This window comes from Micromys minutus (genome assembly GCF_963924665.1).
Source record: "Micromys minutus genome assembly, chromosome: 2".
In the NCBI taxonomy this organism is placed as follows: domain Eukaryota; kingdom Metazoa; phylum Chordata; class Mammalia; order Rodentia; family Muridae; genus Micromys; species Micromys minutus.
In genome coordinates this window covers 90,666,766-90,690,622 of record NC_137971.1, presented here as the reverse complement: position 1 = coordinate 90,690,622, position 23,857 = coordinate 90,666,766, and the positions used below count along the sequence as shown (strand labels likewise).

The following is a 23,857-nucleotide window of genomic DNA, read 5'->3' as shown; positions in this document are numbered from 1 at the left end:
GCCAGTACCTTAATTACACAACTCAAAATATTTTTATTCATAATTTCCTCCAATAAAGCATTTTGATGAGAATAATGGTGACCAGAAAGATAAATGGAAAATTCCCTTACAACTTTAAGTTGAACATATACAAACACTTAATTTGGAACATAAAATTCTAGGCATAAATAAATGAACAAATCAATAAAATGAACAAATTTAGGTGACTGGCCTCAAATTTGGACCCTAAACCAAAAGGCTCGATCATTGTGAGTGCTAAAACATTAATATTTTTGAATAAGGAACATGTGTCCATTCTAGAAACTATAGTGATATGACATGCCTTTTGAACTTAGTATATAGAGAGAAATTAGATAGTTCTTCAAATAATTCATATGCTGATTCTTTTCTTTTTTTTTTTTTTTTTTTTTTTGTTCATATGTTGAATTTTATCTTCAGGATTTCTTTTTATGGCTATATTTTACCTAGTAGCCTAATAACTTCAGGTCAAGTGCATTCCATTTATAAATACCATTCTTAATTGGATATTTGGGTGTCTATTTTTCTTGTTCTTGTTCTTCTTCTTTTGTTATTATTATTATTATTATTATTATTAGTAGTAGTAGTAGTAGTAGTAGTAGTAGTATATTATAAAACATATTCTAATTGCAGCCTTCCTCTGCTCTGCTTCTTCTAGCCCCCCGACTCTTCTCCCTAGATCAATTCCTCCATTTCCTTAAAGAATAGAATAGGCCTCCCAGTGATATCAATACAACATAATAAGATGCAAAAATACTGGGCACAAATTCTCATATCAAGTTTAAATGAGGCAACCCAGAAGGAAGAAGAAGATCCCAAGAGCTGGCAAAAGAGTCAAAGGTATTCCATCTCCCACTTTTAGAAATCTCAGAAAACCTCACGCTATACAACCACAGCAAAGGACCAAGCCCAGACCAATGCTGGTTCTGTGATTGCTGCATTAGTCTCTGGAGCCTCTCAGTTCTTTGAAAAAATGTTCCCTACAGATAAAAAGCCTGGATCTTGATGATTAAAGAATCATGCCAATCACAACATATAAATGAAATAGTAGATACTGATCTTGAAAATGCCATTTACTTCACAAAACAAGACACAATAGATATAAGAAGACTAAAATACTCCCATGCATCCTATCAGATCACCATGGTCTAAGGCTGGTCATTAACGACAACAACAACAACAAAAATCCCATATACACATGGAAACTAAACAATGCTCTATTAAACAATAGCACGATCAAAGAAGACATAAAGAAAGAAATTAAGGATTTTCTAGAATTTATTAAAAATGAAAACACAACATACCCAAATCTATGGGATGCAATGAAAGCAGTACTGAGAGGAAAACTGATAACTCTGAATGCTTTCTAAAAGAAACTGGAGAGAGCATACACTAGCAACATGACAGCACAGTTGAGAGCTCTAGAACAAAAGGAAGCAGATACACCGAAGAGGAGTAGACTGCAAGAAATAATCAAACTCAGAGCAGAAATTGACCAAATAGAAACAAAAAGAACCATTCAAAGAATCAACAAAAACAAGAGCTGGTTCTTTGAGAAAATTAACAAGTTTGATAAACCCTTAGCCATACTAACTAGAGGGCAAAGAGAGAGTATCCAAATTAACAAAATCAGAAAGGAAAGTGAAGACACAACAATTCAAACTGAAGAAATTCAAGAAACCATCAGATCCTACTACAAAAGCCTATACTCAACAAAGCTGGAAAATCTGGAGAAAATGGATGAATTCCTAGAAAGATACCAGATAATAAAGTTAAACCAGGACCAGGTAAACCATCTAAATAATTCCATAACACCTAAAGAAAATGATGCACTCATCGAAAGCCTCCCAACCAAAAAAAGCCCAGGTCCAGATGGGTTCAGTGCAGAATTCTATCAGACATATATTGATGACCTAAAACCAATACTCTCCAAATTATTACACAAAATAGAGTCAGATGGAACACTAACTAACTCATTGTTCGTGGCCACAATAACCCTCCTTCCTAAACCACAAAAGATCCTACAAGGAAAGAGAACTTCAGCTCAATCTCACTTATGAACATTGATGCAAAAATACTCAACAAAATCCTTACATACTGAATCCAAAAACACATCAAAATGATCATTCACCATGATCAAGTAGGGTTCATCCATGGGATGCAGGGACAGTTTAATATAAGGAAATTCATCAACGTAATCCACCACATAAATAAACTCAAAGAAAAAAACCACATGGTCATCTTACTAGATGATTAGAAAGCATATGACAAATTCAATGCCCCTTCATGTTAAAAGTCTTAAAAAGAAAAGGAATCCAAGGCCCATACCTGAAAATAATAAAAGCAATATACAGCAAACCAATAGCCAACATCAAACTTAACGGTAAGGAACTTGAAGCAATCCCACTAATATCAGGGACTAGACAAGGCTGGCCAATTTCCACCTACCTATTCAACATAGTACTGAAATCCTGGCTGAAAGAAATCAAAGGGATACAAATTGGAAAGGACGAAGTAAAAACATCACTGTTTGCAGCGGAAATGATAGTGTACATAATTGACCCCAAAAATTCCAACAGAGAACTTCTACAGCTGATAAACAAATTCAGCAAAGTGGCTGGATATAAAAGTAACTCAAACAAATCAGTAGCCTTCCTCTATTCAAAGGAAAAACATGCTGAGAAAGAAATTAGGGAAAAGATACCCTTCACAATAGTCACAAACAATATAAAATAACTTGGTGTGACTCTAACTAAGCAAGTGAAGGACCTGTATGACAAGAACTTCAAATCTCTAAAGAAGGAAATCGAGGAAGATCCCAGAAAATGGAAAAATCTCCCATGCTCATGGATTGGAAGGATCAAAATTGTAAAAATGGCCATCCTACCAAAATTAATCTACAGATTCAATGCAATCCCCATTAAAATTCCAACCCAATTTTTCATAGAATTGGAAAAAGCAATATGCAATTTCATTGGGAATAACAAAAGACCTAGAATGGCAAAATCCATCCTCAACAACAAAAAACATCTGAGGGAATCACCATCTCTGACCTCAAGCTATATTACAAGGTGATTGTGCTGAAAACAGCATGGTACTGGTACAGAGATAGGCACGTGGATCAATGAAATAGAATAGAAGATCCAGAAATGAGCCCTCACATATATGGTCCATTGATTTTTGAAAAGGAAGATGTAAACTTTCAATGGAAATAGGACAGCCTCTTCAACAAATGGTATTGGTCCAACTGACCCTCAGCATGCAGAAGAATGAAAATAGACCCTTTCAAATCTCCTTGTACAAAGCTCAAGTTCAAGTGGATCAAAGATTTTCATATTAAACCAGGTACAATGAAACTATTAGAAGAGAAAGTAGGAAAAACCTTATAACACATAGGCACAGTAAAAATTTTCTTGAACAGAATACCAGTGGCTCGTGCTGTAAGGTCAAATATCGACAAATGGGACTTAAGGAGATTGCAAAGTTTCTATAAGGCTAAGGACACTGTCAAGAAAACAAAATGGCAGCCAACAGGTTGGGAGAAGTTCTTCACCAACCCCACATCTGATAGAGGCCTAATATCCAAGGTATACAAAAAACTCAAGAAGTTAAACACCTGAGAATCAAACAATCCTATTTAGAAATGTGGTACAGAGCTAAGCAAAAAGTTCTCAATTGAGGAATATCGAATGGCTGAGAAACATCTAAGGAAGTGCCTGACATCCTTAGTCATCAGGGAAATGCAATTCAAAACAACCCTAAGATTCCACCTCACACCAACCAGAATCTGTAAGATCAAAATTTCAGATCACAACAGATGCTGACAAGGATGTGAAGAAAGGGGAACATTTCTCCACTGTTGGTGGGGTTGTAAACTGGTACCACCACTCTGAAAATCAGTCTGGTGATTCCTCAGAAAATTGGACATAGTACTACCTGAAGACCCAGTTATTCCACTTCTGGGTATATCCCAGAGAAGCTCCAACGTACCATACAACAAGGCATATGCACCACACTGTTCATAGCAGCCCTATTTATAATAGCCAGAAGCTGGAAAGGACCCAGATGTCCTTCAGTAGATGAATGGATACAAAAATTGTGGCATATTTACTCAATGGAGTACTACCCAGCTATCAGAAACAATGACTTTATGAAATTCTTAAGAAAATGGATGCATCTAGAGAATATCATCCTGAGTGAGGTAACCCAGTTACAAAAGAACAGACATAATATGAAGTCACTGATAATTGGATACTAACTCCAGAAAGCTCTGGACACCCCAGAAACAACTTACAGAGTATATGAAGTTCAAGAAAAACAAAGTCCAAAAAAAAAAAAATAAATGAAAATGAAAAACCATTATGCTTAAATTATGCTTAATCTTTGCACACCAAGAAAACTTTGACTATTTTCAGGTTACATCTTGTTTTACATGTACTTTATGTTTATTGTATCTAGCAAGATTTTAATGCATACTATCAAACCTTTAAAAAAAACCAAGTACTGACAAAAATGTATTTATATACTTTTATGCAAAAATGCTTTTAAAATCTGTACACTTATCTTTGTTTTTTAAAATAAAGTTGTCAATTTTTTAAAAAATGCCGTTTACTAAGCATTATCATTCAAGAAGTTTGCAGAAAAAATTTACTTACAGCAATGGAGACTATATTTAATGGATCCTAAGTATTGATTTATTTCTCAACAGTTATATACACTGTGTTTTCTACAGTGTAAACTTTTTTCTTCTGAATATTTCTGGCATAATATGTCAATAATGAACAATACTACTAGGTTTGTTCCAGCATCTTGGATGTTTTGCTCCAATGTAATTTTATACTTTTGTCAAATCTCATTCTAGAACCATATTTCATTTACAACTTTGGTACCCTTCACTTTAGAATCAGTTGAATTGCTTATTGAGGAATTATATAAGGAATGCTCAGAACCTAGAGAAAATTTGTGTGATCTGTGAAGTCATGGTACTTTTTCACTATTATTCCTGTTCAGCTTCATACAGCAGTTCCAAAGTTGAGAAATCAAGTCTTCTTTATGCAATGCTTTTCTTACAGAAAAGTTAAATTTCATATATAATACATCTCCAGAATATAAATGTCATATATTTCCTCTTTACAAAATTTGTGTCAGAGGCAAATCAACACTTTAGTTAAGACCGTAATTAAAAATTTGAATGAATCGTTATTATCTTGGGTATATTTAAATTATATTTACACAAAGTACAGTAAAACTTTTATTAAACCATTATATCTATGTTTTATATATATTATCACATTGTGTTTATTCTCTAATTTATGAGTTTCCTTTTTCCATAAAACACAGCCTGACTGCAGTTTCCCCTACCTTTGCTCTTCCAAGTCCTCCTCCCACCTCCCTTCTCCTCCAGAACTACTCCTTCTTCATTTCCCTTCAGAAATGAGCAGGCCTCCCAGGGATATCAACTAAATATGGCATAATAACTTACAATAAGACTAGGCACATAACTCATATCAAGACTGAACCAGGCAACGGAGTTGAAGGGAAAGAACCTCAACAGCAGGCAAAAGAGTCAGAAACAACACCATTTCCACTTTTAGTTCCATGAGAACACCAAGCTACACAATCATAACATCCATGAGGAAGACCTAGGTTAGATTCACACAGGTTCCCTGATTGCTGGATCAGTCTCTTGTGTACCCATGATCCCTGTGTAGTAGATCCTGTGGTTTGTATTTCCCTACTGTCCTTGACCTGTTTGGCTCCTATACTGTATTCTGCCCCTCATCTGTGGGATTCCCTGAGCTCTGCATGATATTTGGCTGTGGGTCTCTGACAAATGTAACAGAATAACATTAAGAATCATTCCATCGCCATTTTTGGCAATTACATTTGGTTCTATGCTGGGTTTCTGGGCTATAGATTGGTGTGATGTTGTGTTCATTTTATGGAATAGCTACATGCCTACACTCTTGATCTAATTATTATTTTTACATATTCGAACCATAACATCAGGACTTTTGGGCAAGAATGTCCTCAACAATTAATTTATATTTTCTAAGAATCAATGATGAAATGTCATTAGTAGAAATATAGCTGCAAAATCAAGGTTAAATCTTTTTTTGACACCCAAAATAAATCATTAATTCAATAAAATAGCTCAATACAACATTCCATCAGATTAACTACATTTTCTCATTAACTTGTTGGATAGTAAGCTATTCCAAAAGTTGGCGACTTCACAGGATGGTATTCAGTCATTTTCACGATTCTGTAAGTGACTGGATTCACTTGAGTGGATCCCCTGCATTGTATATCATGCAGGGAAGTCATAACACTAAGCATTATTCGTCTTTCCCACTTAAAGTATTACCTCCAGGACTAAGATTCCCTTAACACTCTGCATCTTTTCTAGGTCTATAGCAATGGACCCCTGATGTGTTGCTAATCAAAGGGTTAAAAGATTAATATGTGCATTACCCCCTCTCTCTTTTGATTCTTTTTGTTCTGCCTTTTGGTGAAACAAAAACAAAAAACAAAAAACCTTGTCAGAGTCAGTCACACCTGTAGTGAATATTCCACAGGTCTATTGTTATGAGAAAAGAAGGCTAGTCAAGTCATTGAAAGAAATGTACCCAGAAATATTCAACATTGCTAATTAAACAGAGGAAGTCTTGGGAGTTCTCCATTGTTTCCAGCTGAATGTCTGGGAGAAGCCCCTTTCTAAGTTACTGGCTCATGGTTATCCAACCCTGGTACAGGGGCTTTGTACAGAGCTACTTTGGCTCTCAAGGAATATAAAAGATTTGTTGCAGCCTTGATAATGGGGATCACAGCCTTGAAAGGTGTGATTTCTAGTTTTACTTTATCTACTGAACCCTTGGTTGAAGAGATTCTCCCAGCACATCATGTAAATCACATATCCAAAAATGGGTAAATAGCACTCATGATCTACCAGACTATTGATAGGGAACTCCAGGATAGGCTTAATGCTTTAGAAGAAGCAGTTTTATTTATTGGAAATCAAATTCAAACTATTAAGATCAGTCTCTTGGTGCAATTCCATTCACTGTTCTGTTGGGTCTGTGTAAGCCCCTCCCCCAGCCCCAAGAGTATAATACCTCTGAACATGACTGGTCTAACATTCAGTCTCATTTAAAAGGACTCCGGAAGGATTCTAATTTGGCTTTGAATACAGACTTCTTACATCATAAGTTCATTGATATTATTAATAATTCTACTGTGGAAGCCACTGCTGTTGAGGAGATGTCTGTAGCTTTTGTCTCTGTGGTGCACACTTGTTTGTCTTCCTGGATGACTTTGCTGATAAATGGAGGAATACCAATTGGTTTATTGTTACTGGTTTTGTTTCTTCCATTCTGCATCAAGCAAATTGAGCACCAAATAACAACACTCACAATCAAGATTGGCACTCTTGAATTAAAACAGAAAGGGGAGATGCCAAGTTCTGTGTAGCCAGAGAAGAGACGATGTGACACAGTCATAGTCAGGAGGGCTTGGGCCTCCATGAGCTAGTTGCTGTAGGTAAAGTCTTCTTTATATAATAATGTATATATTTTTCTTTATGGTCCTCCTTTGGGTGAATGTCTCCTCTGCCAAGGTTAATTACTCCATGATAATCAGAGAAAGCATGATTCCAGGCAGCAAGAATGTGTCTCTGTGATGCTGTGATCTTTGGAATAGCCCTTCAGACTGTGCAAAAGAACTCTGCAAATATGAGTTTGATAATACATAAATCAGTATAAGAACTGTTCTTTATAGGATTTCTCAACTATGCAAAATATAAGAATGTAATATGAATTACATGAGGGGCTTCATGGACCTAAAAGCTGTACTAATAAGCCAGCTTGTCAGAAAGATATTAAAGGAGATAAAGAGATTAAGGGAATGTTGATCTCAAGGAAAGATCCCACCCAGCTAATCTTATTGTTTGTGTTTACAAAGGCAGACAGATCTCAGAGTTTGTTTGCTATGTTAAAAATAAATAGATAGATAGATAGATAGATAGATAGATAGATAGATAGATAGATAGATAGATAGATAGATGATAGATAGATGGATGATACAGAGAGAGAGAGAGAGAGAGAGAGAGAGAGAGAGAGAGAGAGATAGAGAAAGAGAGAGAGATGATAGTACTTTCTGTCTTTTTCTAGGAATCAAGGGGCTAAGGTCATAAAGTGCTGATTCATGGGAAAATCAAAATGGAATGTGAGAATCTTCACCTAATCTGAGGAGCCCAATTTATATTCTACCTGAGTAATGTCAGAATATAAGGAATGTAACACAAAATTACAGGATCAACTGCTGGGAAGTCTCTTCATGCAAGTGAGACATATCTAGAACCTTAAACCTCAGCCAATGAAACCCTACCCTAAGAAGAATATGGCATAATACTGCTCTGTGATTGAAAATCCAAGTCATCTCTAATGGTTCATGCTGCACACTGAAAACAGAGCTTAGTGAGAGATTCTGTAGGGATTATTAGAGTGTAATCTAAGGTGGTTGTCATTAATTCCAGGGTTCAAAAAAATGCAGTCACAGGAGGATTAACTATTTTCTTCCATAAAGAGAAAATTTTAAATCCTTAGGGAATTATGGTCCTGTGGGTGACGGATTAGCAGTGAAAACTCTACTAAAGCAGAAGGATAAATTTTGCTTCTCAGACACAACACACAGAAGCCAGAAGGGGGAGGTCCTTCTCTGTCTACCCTGAAAGGCCACAGGCCACAAATCATGGCTAACACAGCTGCTGTTGCTGAGGTCTAGGCTCTGGAGTAAGGTACTAAAACAAAAAAGATGAAATATGACAGACAGGGATATAGGACACTTCTGAGATGCTGTTGGACCTGTAGGATACCAGAATGTTTCAGACTATATAACATAGACATTGCAGATGTTTGAATGTTAGAGCAGGGGTAATGTCTTTTGTGCTGTTTCTTCTCTGTTTCATATTATCTAAAAACATGTATTAAAATGTTTTAATATAAGGCTCATTGTTTTATGTTTATGCAGATTTTTCATTCATTCTTTGAGAATTTTATACAATGCATTTTGATCATCTAGACCCTCCCCTAACTCTTCTTAGAATTGTTACCCATTACCTACACATCCAATGTTGTGTCTTCTTTGAGAGAAAACAAAAAGGGCAAAAGAGATTTTTTCTCTTTTTAAAAAAAGTTAAGTATCTATAGACATTTCAAAATACAGCTTGAAAATTTTCTTGGGGGGAATATATATATATATATTTGAAATTGAGTTTTACTTATTAAAAAAAGAGAAAGGATGAAATAGAAAAAAAATAAAAGAGAAATAGTGAGAATAAAAAGAGCATAAGATATAAAGAAAAAGAGAAAAGAATGGGAAAGGGGAAAAGAGAGAGAAGAAAGAGAATAAAAGAGAAAGGAGAAAGAAAAATCTCCCATAACTTTCTAGCTCCACAAAGAAAAAGAAAACAAAACACTTTCTCTTCCTCATAAACCTGATTCCCAGACCCACAAAGAGAAGGGGACTGAGTGTCCTAAACCCCTTTCTCCAAAAGTGACTGCCATCACTGTTATTCCATACTTCATATGTCTATAAAGGTCCCTTCCTTGTTTCCTTCCTTCCTTCTTCCCTTCTTTTCATCCTCCCTTTCTTTATTCCTTCCCCTTTCATCTTTCCTTTATTCCTATCTTTCTTCATAAGTGGCATTACATTTACTTAAAGCTCGAACAGTTACCCCACATGCATCATACCCAGGGTTTGGTTCCCAACACTGCAAAATAGGTAAAAATATGAAAACAACATAGTTGGAGATTACAGTGTTGATTACTTTTGTCGGTGTGCAGAGAACTATATAAGATTTTTTAAACTAATTCTTAATTGTTTGAAGGGATGATAGTGATATCACCATAAAGTCTTACTGTTTATGGCATTTGCTTGGCATGAGCCACTTTATTTCTGGAGAGGGGTAGAACACTAACTGGTTTCAATGGTCTTCAAGATACCCAGTGTTCATAGAAGTGTGTTCTGTATGTAGCCTGGACCAGTAACTCAGTGGTAGATCATTTGTTTAGCACATGCAAGCCCTGAGTGCAAACAAACATTCTTTCAAGAATGCAAATCATTATCATCCTATGTCTTAGATGTTTAATGTTAATTAATAATTCAAGCCATAACATTCATGTACTTAAATGTCACCTTCTAAAGAAAGGGCCTTCATCATAATAGCTGTGTGTTTGTGTATATGTTCACATAGATGGATGATATATGCATGTACACATTTCAAATGACTGAGGGTTATATTTTTCCTTTCAGATTTCAAGGACAGAGAGGGAATGTCCAGTTTAAATGGGACTGAATTCCACCCCTTATTTTTCATCTTGTTGGGAGTTCCAGGCCTTGAAAAGATGCATTTGTGGATTGGTTTTTCTTTTGGCTTTGTGTATTTGATTGCTCTGGCTGGGAACATCATTATTTTGTTTGTGATCAAGAATGAACCCAGTCTTCATCAGCCCATGTTTTACTTCTTGGTAATGCTAGGCTCCATTGATCTAGGCCTATCCACATCCACGATTCCCAAGATGCTGGGCATCTTCTGGTTTAATTTACAGGAGATTAGCTTCGGGGGATGTGTGGCCCAGATGTTCTTCATCCACATATTCACTGCAATGGAGACTGTTGTGCTGGTTGCCATGGCCTTTGACCGATATGTTGCCATTTGCAATCCTCTGAGGTACAGCCAGATTCTCACAAACAGAACAATAGGACTTATCCTAGTGGTGGTGTTTGGAGTAAATTTCATTTTGGTCATCCCTCTAGTGTTTCTCATTTTGAGGCTTCCTTTCTGTGGTCACCATGTAATACCTCATACATACTGTGAACACATGGGGATTGCTCGTCTGGCCTGTGCCAACATAAAGGTAAACATGATATTTGGGTTGATTCTTATATCAATGGTGCTTGCTGATGTATTTCTAATTGCCATCTCTTACATTCGGATCCTACAAGCCGTCTTCTGCCTTCCATCCCGGGAAGCCAGACTCAAAGCACTTAACACCTGTGGCTCCCACATTTGTGTCATCCTGGTCTTCTTTACTCCAGCTTTTTTCTCCTTCATGACACACAGGTTTGGCAGGAATGTTCCTGCATACATTCATATTCTCCTGGCTAATCTATATGTTGTTGTTCCCCCTGCTCTGAATCCTGTCATCTATGGGGTAAGGACTAAGCAGATTCGGGAGCAGGTTTTAAACATTTTTTGGAAGAAAAGTTGATGTAAGCCATCTCAAAGAGATGCATCTTACTCTGGGAGAAAAAGGATTGTATTTTGTAACTACAAAAAATATAACAAGAGAAAAATAATGTTGTAACATTAACATTATTATATTTATTATTTCATTACATGCCTAATACAGAACATATGGTACAATGAATATAAAAACAATCACTATGAAAATGTATGGCATACTGGCCAACAGATGGGGTCAAAGGATAAAGACACTTGCCACTAAGCATGATAACCTGATTTCAATGACAGGAACCTCCTTTGTGGAAGAAAAGGAGCACCTCCTACAAGCTTTCTTCTAACCTCTACAGATGCATATACTGTTGCACACTGCATATAAGCAAACACACAGAATTAACTAAAGGAGAACATGTAAAATTCCTAAGTACTGACACACTTAATTTGTAAAGTTACATTATTTTCTAATTTATCTCTAAGCGGTGCACAGGATGTACTCCATTCTGTTGGCATTATATACACATATATACAATATATAAAAATGTATGTATAATGTACACATATAATATCAACAAAATGAGCTATATCATATGTATATATACATTATATATGAATATATAATATATACATCTGTATGCATATGTTAAATATTATGAATTTTTAATAATTTTAGTGCTCTTTCAGTATTTCTTAATTTTTTGTTTTTATTCCATATTTGTATTGATATTTTATTACATATTACAAACTTAGTTTTGGAAATATAAAACCAATAAGGTGTTTAACATGTCTAAGTGTTTTATTTTCATTTTCCATGCCTATTCTATCTATGAGATCTTCTCCAACTTTAGCTACTTTTCAAAATAACTAATTCACTCTCTGAAGAATGTGTATACATTTTTGTGTATGTATGTGTGTTTAGTACTGATAGATAAATTTGTAAATATAGAAGTATAGAGGAAGAGGAAGCGACAGATAATGATGAAGAATGAGGGACGGTGGGAGAAATGATAGGGAGAGAGCAGAAGGAAAAATGACAACTTCATGAATCATTAATAAAGTAGAAAATTTACGGTTGAGAAGAATGGATGGATCTCCATACATATAAATAATATTTTCAAAAGAAAAGTCAAACTTAAAGTTTTCTAGAGCAATTATCTTCAGACTCATGAATTTAGTTATCCATTCATTGACCTTGTGTTAAGAATCTTGGAATGCCTAGCCATTTTCACCTTGTGTTTCTTCTTGTGAATTGATAGGTGCCATAGTTATAAACTCACTTTGCACAATTTTGATTTGTGTATACCTCACCTTGTCTTCCTACTCACAAAATAATTGCTTAGCAATGCATGTTTTTGTTTTCAAAATCTCAGATACAACAAGCACAGAGTAAAGTAAGCTTAATAAACTTTTATAAACACAGAAATAATAAACTTCCAAATATTGTTTTTGAAATATTATGATTCCTTTCAGTGACTTGAATTTACTACACATCCTCAAACCTAATGTACTTCCTCCCTCTTTTCTTTCCTTTTTAGAGCTTTTTCCATTCACAACACTCCTCAGCCTTCTGCCTACATTAATATCATTGAGCAGATGCACCAAGGAGCTGGAGACATAAGACTATGGGGCTGTCCTGGGCCTACTACTACTTTATCATTGGGGTTGTAAATTAGACATCAGGTGCCCCCTGATGAGTGACACAGTAGTTTTTTTTCTTATGGAATTGTTAGGTTTTGAGTTACAAAGTAACATCCACATGCTAATTTGGCATGACTCAAAGTACATTTTGAGATTTTTGTTTTATAACATCTCACAAAAAATATTCGCATGTGAATGTGCATACTTTACAGAGACCTGATCTTGCAACCACAAAATATGTTGAGCTACTATCAATACAGAATAAGTCTTTATACTCTGACCAGTTAATTACTACCAACATAGTCATTTTTATCTAATATTTGAGATAATCTTATAAATTTTACATTCAATATATTATACATATGTATGAGATGTATTTATACTCACATATAAGTTTGTGTGTTTATTCACATGATCTCAAATACCTGTAATTTATTGCTTGTATTGCATTAAATAAATACACTAAATTATCCATTTTAGATAAATGTTTGACTTTTATCTAATTCTTTACTCTTATTAATTAAATTATCTTTAATATTTCTGTACATATTGTTTTAGAGATCTTTAATCTCCATTTAAAACTCTCCATAGTATCATTGATGTGTGATAAATATAATCTTAGCATAAATGGAAAGTACCAGTTTTCCAATATTATATCTTTTTTTAAAAGATTTATTTATTTTATGTATATGAGTACAGTGTAGCTGTCTTCAGACATACCAGAAGAGGGTAACAGATCTCATTACAGATGGTTGCTGGTAATTGAACTCAAGACCTCTGGAAGAGCAGTCAGTGCTGTTAACCACTGAGCCATCTCTCCAGCCCCCAATATTACATCTTAATTACAGGTTTTTCAATTGTGTATGATAACAATAATTGCTATACATTCTTACAAACACCATTAGTTTTGTTGGGAGCTCGGAGGATGGATGTTCATTTTCTTTGTACCATTAGCTGAGTACATATACAATGTACTATGGTTGTGATACATAATTTCCTAATGTCTAATGTGAATTTACTGGCTATTGCTCATTAACTTTTCCTTGTTAGTGAGACACCATTTAAATGTCATGTTTAATCTTTAGAAATCAGTATTCTGTCCTATGAATTTATAAAGCTATTTTTATGGGTTGCTATCTTTCTCAGGGATTTGTTTTCATTTCACTATCTATACAGATTATCTTATAATTAATTTGATGACAAATTCAAGGAATTCAAATTTTCACTAGCTGTGAAGTGTTTCTTATGAGGATTAACATTCTTGGTGTTCTATTAAAGAAGTCTCTTCCTAAGCCAATGCCATGGAAATGTTCTTTTAGATCTTACCTTTACCTTCAGGCTAATGTTCCATCCAGAATTGATTTTTACATATGATATATAATAAGGATCAATTTTCTTATGAGTTTCTCAGTTGAGGCAAAACCAGTTTTCTTTCGTAAGTCCATCTCTCTGACACTGCAGTGAGTGATGCTTTTGTTACAGACCAAGTGTCACTATTTAGAAGAGTTGGTTCCTACGCCTACTTGTTAGTTTTCTATCCCAGGGTCAATATCTCACACTTCTAAAGACTATACTTGTATGTTAATAAATGATAGTTTCTGATATAGCTCAAACATCTTATCTAGTTCAGACAAAATGATAAAGAGTCAAAATCCTAAGATACAGAGAAAACTGAGTCAATCAAAGATGAAAACAAAGTGGTAATTGTTAAGATTTTTCACTGGGTTTCTCTGTGTGTCATAGGTTATGAGAGCCATTGAATTTTCATGAAGTGGGGATGAGACAGAAAATTGAGAAACAAAAAGGATCAGAGACTTAAAGGCCTAATTATCTGGTCTCATTTCATTATTACCTAATTTGTATTTCCTGGGGAGTTTTCATGTGTTTTTCACTAATTTCTTTATGAACTACCTATTTGAAAGATGACTACATTTTCAAATGTTGGATGGTTGTCTTTTTATTTTTCATGTATAAAAATGTTTTATAAAGTATCAATTCAAATATAGTGTCTGATATAAGTTACAAACATCATATTACAGTATTGGATTTGCAGATTTCATTTTCTTAGCATACTGTAAATATCAACGTTTTTAAATTTTATTTTATGTGAGTACACTGTAGCTGTTTTCAGACAGAGTAGAAGAGGGCATGTGATCCCATTACAGATGGTTGTGACCCACCATGTGGTTGCTGGGAATTGAACTCAGGACTTTTAGAAGAGCAGTCAGTGCTCTTAACACCTGGGCCACCACCTCTCTAGCCCATAAAGCAAATTTTAGATATTTTTCAGTGATCAGTACCAGATAGAAACTATGAAGGTCAGAGGATGAGTTAAGACTTGGCTCAGTCATCCCTCACCAAGACTTACTGGATCCCTGAACCATCCTTCAATTACTGCACATTTCTAGAATGCATGTGAAAGAGATATACTTGTCATATAGAAGAATTCCTTCATGCTTGAAGGGGACTCTAAACTTTTGTCTATTTATAGGTTCTTCCTCTAATTGTAACACACACACACACACACACACACACACACACACACACATTCTGGAAGACACAGAGTTTGTTGTATAGGAAGTGAAAATAAAAGATCTTGGTAAACGTTTTGCCCTGGCTTAACTGTACTAAGATATCTTTGTAGATTTTGGGTGGTTCAATATAAAGATAAGAAGGTTCCTGGTGGTTAACCTAGGTGTTTCCCTTATTCTTTTTATTTCTTTATACTTTAGTACTGTATCCTTATTTCTCAAATATATGTATATGTATTTTTGTCATTTGGGAGAATGCCTTCTTACTTGGATGCCCATAAATACAGAAATACTGTGTTTTTATTTTGTAAAGCAATTTTTATATTTCAGCTTATTTACACAAAAGTTCTATTCTTCATGAAGGAAAAGGGACTGGATTACTAAAAATGAGAGGTTCACAGTTAAACTTCCTTGCAAAATATTATCAACACTGCACGATCTCTAATCTGCTTGGTTCTCACCCCATAAATGATAGGGTTAAGAGCTGGAGGAATGATTACATATGAGTTAGCAAGGAGGATATGGATATATCGTGGAATGTTGTGCCCAAATCGATGAGTCAAGAAGGAGAAAAGGGCTGGAGTGAAGAAAGCCAAGATCACACACACATGGGAACCACAGGTATTAAGAGCTTTGACCCTGGCTTCCCAGGATGGGAGTTTGAACACAGCATGAAGAATTTTCACATAGGACATAGCAATCAAAATAACATCCAGAAGTATCATAGATATAAGTAATAATCCAAATAATATGTTAACCTTGATGCTGATGCATGCTAGCCGGGCAATGCCCATGTGCTCACAATATGTGTGTGGTATAATATTGTGCTCACAGAATGAAAGCCTTAGGATGAGAAATATCAGCGGAAAAACCAAAACGAAATTTCTTAATAATCCAACTCCAGCAATAATACAGATCATTCTGTTGGTGAGGATAGTGTTGTATCGGAGAGGGTTACAGATGGCAATGTAGCGATCAAAGGCCATAGCTACAAGCATGAATGTTTCCATGCCTGTAAACAGATGTATGAAGAACATTTGAGCTATACAGTCCCTAAAGGAAATCTTATAGAAACCAAACCAGAATATTCCAAGTGCTCTAGGAACGGTTGCCGTAGACAGGCCCAAGTCAGTGAGAGCCAGCATGGCCAATAAGTAGAACATAGGCTGGTGAAGGCTGTGCTCAAGTTGTATCAGAAGGAGAAGAGTGACATTCCCTAGGACAGCAATAAGATAGACTGTTCCAAATGGCAAACCAAGCCAGAACTGCACCTCTTCTAGTCCTGGGATTCCCACGAGCAGGAAGGATGAAGGATGAATCCATGAGCTGTTGCCTGGTGACATGCTGTCAGGAGCGTCTGATGGGCAGACTCATTTGAAGGAATCTACATAGAACTTGAAAACTCCTTATCAGCACTAATAACGAATAAGAACAGGAAGGATGTCATTAGTCTTCCTTATCATGGAGTATGCCAATCTGATTTCCTTCATATCTCTTCTCTTCTTTCCCCTGATTAAATGGAATACAAAGGTGAATATTTCTTAACAAATGAATTACTTTTTAGACTCTCTTCTAGGTAACTTAAATAAAGTTTTATTTTTATATAAATCTTGTCTTGTGAGGAGGTGAACCTAGTCAGGTCACACAGCCTTCTGTTTAAACTGCAACATTTTGAACTGTATATTTATGAATTGTGGGAAAATGTTATCTGATAAATGATTAAAAGTTTAGACCACAGATAATACTGTAGCTTTCAAAAATGTTCTTCAAATGGTCCTTATACTAGAAGTATGAGTAGAATATATGCCATTGCCCATTTCCACTTATAATCAAGGGAACTCTTGCCTGGTCCTCAACTTTCCTATAAATAACTATAATCAGGGACAATGCTAACCAAACAATATAGGCTATCAACTAAAGGCCAAGTGTCGTGTATGTGTTACCTCTTCTTGACTGGCTGTCTACAGGCTACTGCCATTATTTTTTGGTTACCATCTAGAAAATAAAATACTATTGCTGAAGACATCACACTTTTGAGATATATAACATAAAAATAAAATCAATCCAGTACTCAAACGTTATTCCTCCTGAATAATTTTCATAATACTTGGGGATGCTATGTAAACTACAAGAGAAAAAGATAAACCATCTATGAGACTCCCAGTAACAATCAGCCTGGCAAGATGAACTCACTAGTGCAATAGTAACATGAGTGGTATGGAAGAAAACAAACATGTTTTTCATTGGATTTAAAGCCTTCTACAGAAGCTGACGAGATGGTTCAGTGAATAAGAGTCCACAGTCATCTTTCAGAGGACGCAAGGTTCATGTAAGGCAGCTCACTACCACCTATTATTACAGCATCAGGAAGATGTGCTCAGGCCTCCAGGGGCACTGCATTCACATGCCTGTACACACAAAACACATGCACACACGATGATAAAATAATTATAATAAAGGTTGTAATAGTAATAATAATATTTAATAATAAAAATGTCATTTAATAATAATAATACCTACTCCACAAAATGGAACTCATGCCTGGTGTTGCTAAATAGGCCAAAATCCCTTGGCTAGCCAAGTGATAACACCTATAAAAGAACATGATAATAAATGAACATAGTATTCTTATCTTTATATTCATAGATCAGGTTATCTCCCAATACCACAGAAGAGTAAATTATATATGCATTATGAAATTCTTAGTATTTTTAGAACCACATTAACTCTTTTGCATTTTCTAGATTTGTGTTTCTTTAATTTTGCCACTAATGGCTGAATGTCTTTTTTTGGATCTTTGGAACAAGGATCATAATTTATAAGGCTGTGGCTTCTCAAAATTTAATGCAACATTAATAATCATAGATATAAAGTTATTATTTTCTGAGAGATTGATTTTGTCTTAAAGCACTAACCCTTGGACTTTCATTTATGCCTTCTATACCTCAAACCAATATGAAGTGCTCACTTTTTTAAAAAATAATCCATATACCATCAAACTTGGTTCCAATCACAGGTAACAGTGATTGCTATTGTTGTCAACATTATTACCATGAGAATTTAACAACTGGTAAAAAAAAATGGTGATTTCATGAAATGATTTGAAGTTTAACATGGTATCAGTTGCTACTCAAAAGGAAGGCAAGAAACAGTACATTTCTGGAATTAATGAAACATCCTCACATTTGCTTCCATAAGAATACCTATACTGTTAACATAAAGCTGTTCTGTAGCCTCTTGATGTTTCCAGTGTTCTTCTCAAAGTATTTTCCTGGGTATATGCTATAGTACTAGTTCTTCATTGTTCATTTGTTTCTTGAGCTGCATTTCTCATTATAATTAGCACTACCAGATTTCACCCAAATTATTTCTGAAATGCTTTTTATTAATTCTGATGTCTCTTACAATCATAATTTAAAGTCATCTGAGCTATATTCCCTCCATTCTTAGTCTCTAGGACTTTTGTTATGATGGCACATTTTTAAATAAGAACCAAGGGTGAGTGTTTTTCTGAAAATAATCTATGAACAGTAGACCCTTGAGTTAGCTAAATTAATATTAATATTAATAATAGAAAACAGAACACATATCTATGAGCCAAGGATATCAGGATCTTGTACTATATGTACAGCCTTGAGAGCATAGGAAATCAAAATCAATTTCAAAAAAATAAAAAGCGTGATTGGTGAGAGAAAATATCAAACTAAAATCTCTAATTAGAGAAATGCGACTTGAGAACTTGTTTGGAGGTTCTAGTAGGGGAGCACAGCTACTCGTATACCCTTGACCGAAGACGGTCCTCTATTCGGGTTAAGGTCGTCCTCTTCGACCAAGCATGCAGCTTCGGCAGGGACGCACATGGAGCAGTGAGGGAGGAAGGGGACACTCGCCTAGCCAGCCAGATCAGCTGAATCAACCCTGGCGGTCAATGGGGTGACAGTTGGAGGGATGTGACAGAGGTGTGAGGAACAGAGAGAGAAAGTAGCACGAGTCACCTGTCAGTCATTTACCTGCCCTGTGTGGCTCATTCTCAGGAAGGCCTTTTCTGATGTCAGAGTGTTTGCTTCTAACATTCTCCATAGATCTGATTCTGTAACAAATATTCTATGTGATTATTCAATTTGGAATCGTCTTCTTCTTTTTTTTTTTTTTTTTTGACAAGTGGAATATGAGAAGATTTATTTTGTATGTCAGCATGTGGATGTTTTGACGCAATAACAAGGAACAATGAAATATTTGGTATATGATTTTCATGTTAATAGGAGAATGCTCAAACACAACACTAGAAAATAATGAACAAAACAATACACATATGTCCCCACCAATAGCTGTCAGTATAAACTGGAACAGATTTATTTTATTTGTGACTTAAACTCCAGTGTTAATATGGTTGTCAGCCACTATCAGGTAATGAATAAACCTTAAGTTTCAATTTAAAATAGTTTCTCTCTGTAATGAACACATTACTTTTTACAATTTAAGAAGTTCAAAAATAGCTGAAGCTCATAGGTAAGATGAATTTAGTTATAGGTGATAATTATAAAGTTTTTCATCTGGTTGGCATCTGAAGATTATATAGTATGCAAAGATAGTCTTTGTATGTTTATCTTATCTATTAAATCCAATTCCTACAAATTTCAACTAAAATAATTGAATTATATACTCTTACTATATTTGGCATAGGCTGTTGAAGTGCTGTCCAGATTACTCCTTACCACAGACACTCATTTGGTTATCATTCCTTTTTTTTTTTTTTTTTTTTTTTTTTGGTGTCCAGGGTCTTTTTGATTTTCATTTTTGTGATGACTAAGGGTGTTGAACATTTCTTTTTTTTAAAAAAATGACTTTATTTTACAAAACAAAGATAAATGTACAGATTTTAAACATTTTTTCCTTAAAATTATACATTTTTGTCAGTACTGTTTTTTCAGACACTGAAATAATTTTTATATAAAACCATGAGAATATATTTTTTTCGTCAGAACTTGATTTTTTTCAAGGGCTTGACAGTATGCATTGAAAACCTAATAGTTACAATAAGCGTAAAGTACATGCAAAACAAAACAGAACATGGAAATAGTCAAAGTCTTCTTGTTTTGTAAATATATGTATATATTTTTTGTTTTTTTTATTTCTTGGACTTCATACAGTCTGTGAGTTGTTTCTGGGGGAGTGCAAGCCTCTGGGGTTAGCATCCCACTATCAGTGACTGCATATTATGTCTGTTCTTTTGTGACTGGGTTATCTCACTCAGGATGATATTCTCTAGATGCAGCCATTTTCTTAAGAATTTGGTTAAGTCATAGTTTCTGGTGGCTGAGTAGTATTCCATTGTGTATATGTACCACAATTTTTGTATCCATTCATCTTCTGAAGGACATCTGGGTTCCTTCCAGCTTCTGGCTATTATAAATAGAGCCGCTATGAACATTGTGGTGCATATATCTTTGTTGTGTATTGAAGTGTCTCTGGGGTATATGCCCAGAAGTGGAATAGCTGGGTCTTCAGGTAGTACTATATCCAATTTTCTGAGGTATCGCCAGACAGATTTCCAGAGTGGTTGTATTAGCTTGCAACCCCACCAACAGTGGAGAAGTGTTCCTCTTTCTCCGCAGCCTCGCCAGCATCTGCTGTCATCTGAGTTTTGGATCTTGGCCAATCTGACTGATGTGAGGTGGTATCTCAGGGTTGTTTTGATTTGCGTTTCCCTGATGGCTAAGGATGTCGAGCACTCCCTCAGGTGTTTCTCGGTCATTCGGTGTTCCTCAAATGAAAACGTTTTGTTTAGCTCTGTACCCCATTTTTAATAGGGTTATTTGATTCTCTGGTGTCTAGCTTTTTGAGTTCCTTGTACACCTTGGATATTAGGCCTCTATCTGATGTAGTGTTGGTAAAGATCTTTTCCCATTCTGTTGGTTGCTGTTTTGTTTTCTTGACGATGTCCTTAGCCTTACAGAAACTTTGCAAACTCATTAAGTCCCATTTGTTAATCTTTGATCTTAGAGCTTGAGCCATTGGTGTTTTGTTCAGGAAATTTTCTCCTGTACCTATGTGTTCTAAGGTTTTCCCTACTTTCTCATCTAAAAGTTTCAGTGTATCTGGTTTAATGTGGAGATCTTTGATCCACTTACACTTGAGCTTTGTACAAGGAGATAAGAACGGGTCTATTTTCATTCTTTTGCATGCTGAGTGCCAGTCGGACCAGCACCATTTGTTGAATAGGCTGTCCTTTTTCCATTGAATGTTTATTGCTCCTTTGTCAAAAATCAGGTGACCATATACATGAGGGCTCATTTCTGGATCTTCTATTCTATTCCATTGATCCACATGCCTATTTCTGCACCAGTACCATGCAGTTTTCAGCACAATTGCCTTGTAATATAGCTTGAGGTCAGGGATAGTGTGGAATTGTCTTCTACTTATGCTTCACACAGAATTGGAATAGGATTGTCTTACTGATAAGACTGATAATACTCCATTATTACATCTGGAACATGACTGCCACGCAAAATATATTTGTTGATTAAAGACTGACTATATTCCTCGATTGATAACTTTTTTTTTTAGCTCTGTACCCATTTTTTAATAGGTTTGTTTAATTCTCTGGTGTCTAGCTTTTTGAGTTCTTTGCATACTTTGGACATTAGGCCTCTATCTGATGTGGGGTTGATAAAGATCTTTTCCCACTCTGTTGGCTTCCATTTTGTTTTCTTGACAGTGTCTTTAGACTTACAGAAACTTTGCAATCTCATTAAGTCTCATTTGTCAATCTTTGACCTTAGAGCATGAGCCATTGGTGTTTGGTTCAGGAAATTTTCTCCTGTGCCTATGAGTTCTATATGGTTTTTGCTACTTTCTCATCTAATAGTTTCAGTGTACCTGGTTTAATGTGAAGATCTTTGATCAAATGGCTGAGAAACATCTAAGGAAGTGCTCAACATCCTTAGCCATCAGGGAAATGCAAATCAAAACAACCCTGAGATTCCACCTCATACCAGTCAGATTGGCCAAGATCCAAAACTCAGATGATAACAGATGCTGGTGAGGATGTGGAGAAAGAGGAACACTTCTCCACTGCCGGTGGGGTTGTAAACTGGTACAACCACTCTGGAAATCAGTCTGGCGATACCTCAGAAAAAAATGGACATAGTACTACCTGAAGACCCAGTTATTCCACTTCTGGGCATTTACCCCAGAGATACTCTAACATACAACAAAGATACATGCACCACAATGTTTATTGCAGCTCTATTTATAATAGCCAGAAGCTAGAAAAAACCCAGATGTCCTTCAGTAGATGAATGGATACAAAAATTGTGGTACATTTACACAATGGAGTACTACTCAGCTATCAGAAACAATGACTTAACGAAATTCTTAAGAAAATGGATGCATCTAGAGAATATCATCCTGAGTGAGATAACCCAGTCACAAAAGAACAGACATAATATGCAGTCACTGATAATGGGATATTAACCCCAGAAAGCTCTGAACACCCCAGAAACAACTCACAGACTGTGTGAAGCTCAACAACAACAAAAGAAAAAAGAAAAAGAAAAAGAAAAGAATATATCTTAATTAAAATAGAACTGTATTACATCCCCCTTTCCTCCCTATAGCCCTTCCTAGTCTCTCTCCTATCCCCTCAAATTAATAGCCTCTTTTCTTATATTATTGTTACATATATATGTGTATATGTATATGTACCCACAAATACTTAATTACAACCTTAAAAATGTATCTGAAATAAATTTCAAAAAATTAAAAAGAAAGAATTTAACAATTGTTAATTCCATGATAATGATTCCATAAAATGATTTGAAGTTCAAGATTGTATCATTTGCTACTCCAAAGGAAGGTAAGAAACAGGATAGATCCTGAATTAATTAAATTTCCTCACATTTGCTTCTATAGGAATACCTCTACATTTATCATGAAGCTTGAAGCTTCCAGGGTTCTTTTCAAAGATTTTTTTTTCCTAGACTGGTACTAAAGTACAAGTACTTCAAATTTCATTTGTTTCTTGGGTTACAGTTTTTATTATAGTCAGCATCACCAGATTTTCCTCAAATTATTCCTGAAATGCTTTGTATACTTCTGGTGTCTCTTACAATCATAGTTTAAATTCATCTGAGGTATATTCCCTCCAATACTACTCTTCAGGACTTTCATCATGATGGCACATTTTTATGTAAGAAGGACCAAAGGTGAGTGTCTTCCTGAAAATAATCTATGAAGACTAGAACCTTTATTTAGCAAAAGTAATATTAATGATAGAAAACAGAACACATATCTATGAGTCAATGGGGTAAGGATGTTGTAAAATATCTAAAATGTTGGGAGCATATGAAATCAAAATCAAAATTCAGAAGAATAAGAAGCATGGTTGGTGAGAGGAAATAGAAAAAGATAATTTCTAAATACAGAAATG

The 23,857-nt window shown here is 35.3% G+C and overlaps 2 protein-coding genes across 2 annotated transcripts; one reads left to right on the top strand and one right to left on the bottom strand.

Annotated features, from left to right (window-relative positions):
- Positions 1–10,349: 10,349 nt before the first annotated feature.
- Positions 10,350–11,288, top strand: LOC308417724 (olfactory receptor 52E4-like; the record flags this gene model as incomplete). Its single annotated transcript, XM_080913041.1, has 1 exon — positions 10,350–11,288. The coding sequence occupies one exon, from the start codon at positions 10,350–10,352 to the stop codon at positions 11,286–11,288; it is 939 nt and encodes a 312-aa protein (XP_080769167.1).
- Positions 11,289–15,827: 4,539 nt separating this feature from the next.
- On the bottom strand, positions 15,828–16,769 carry LOC308418086 (olfactory receptor 52E8-like; the record flags this gene model as incomplete). Its single annotated transcript, XM_080913415.1, has 1 exon — positions 15,828–16,769. One exon carries the CDS (start codon positions 16,767–16,769, stop codon positions 15,828–15,830), a length of 942 nt encoding a protein of 313 aa, XP_080769541.1.
- Positions 16,770–23,857: the final 7,088 nt, after the last annotated feature.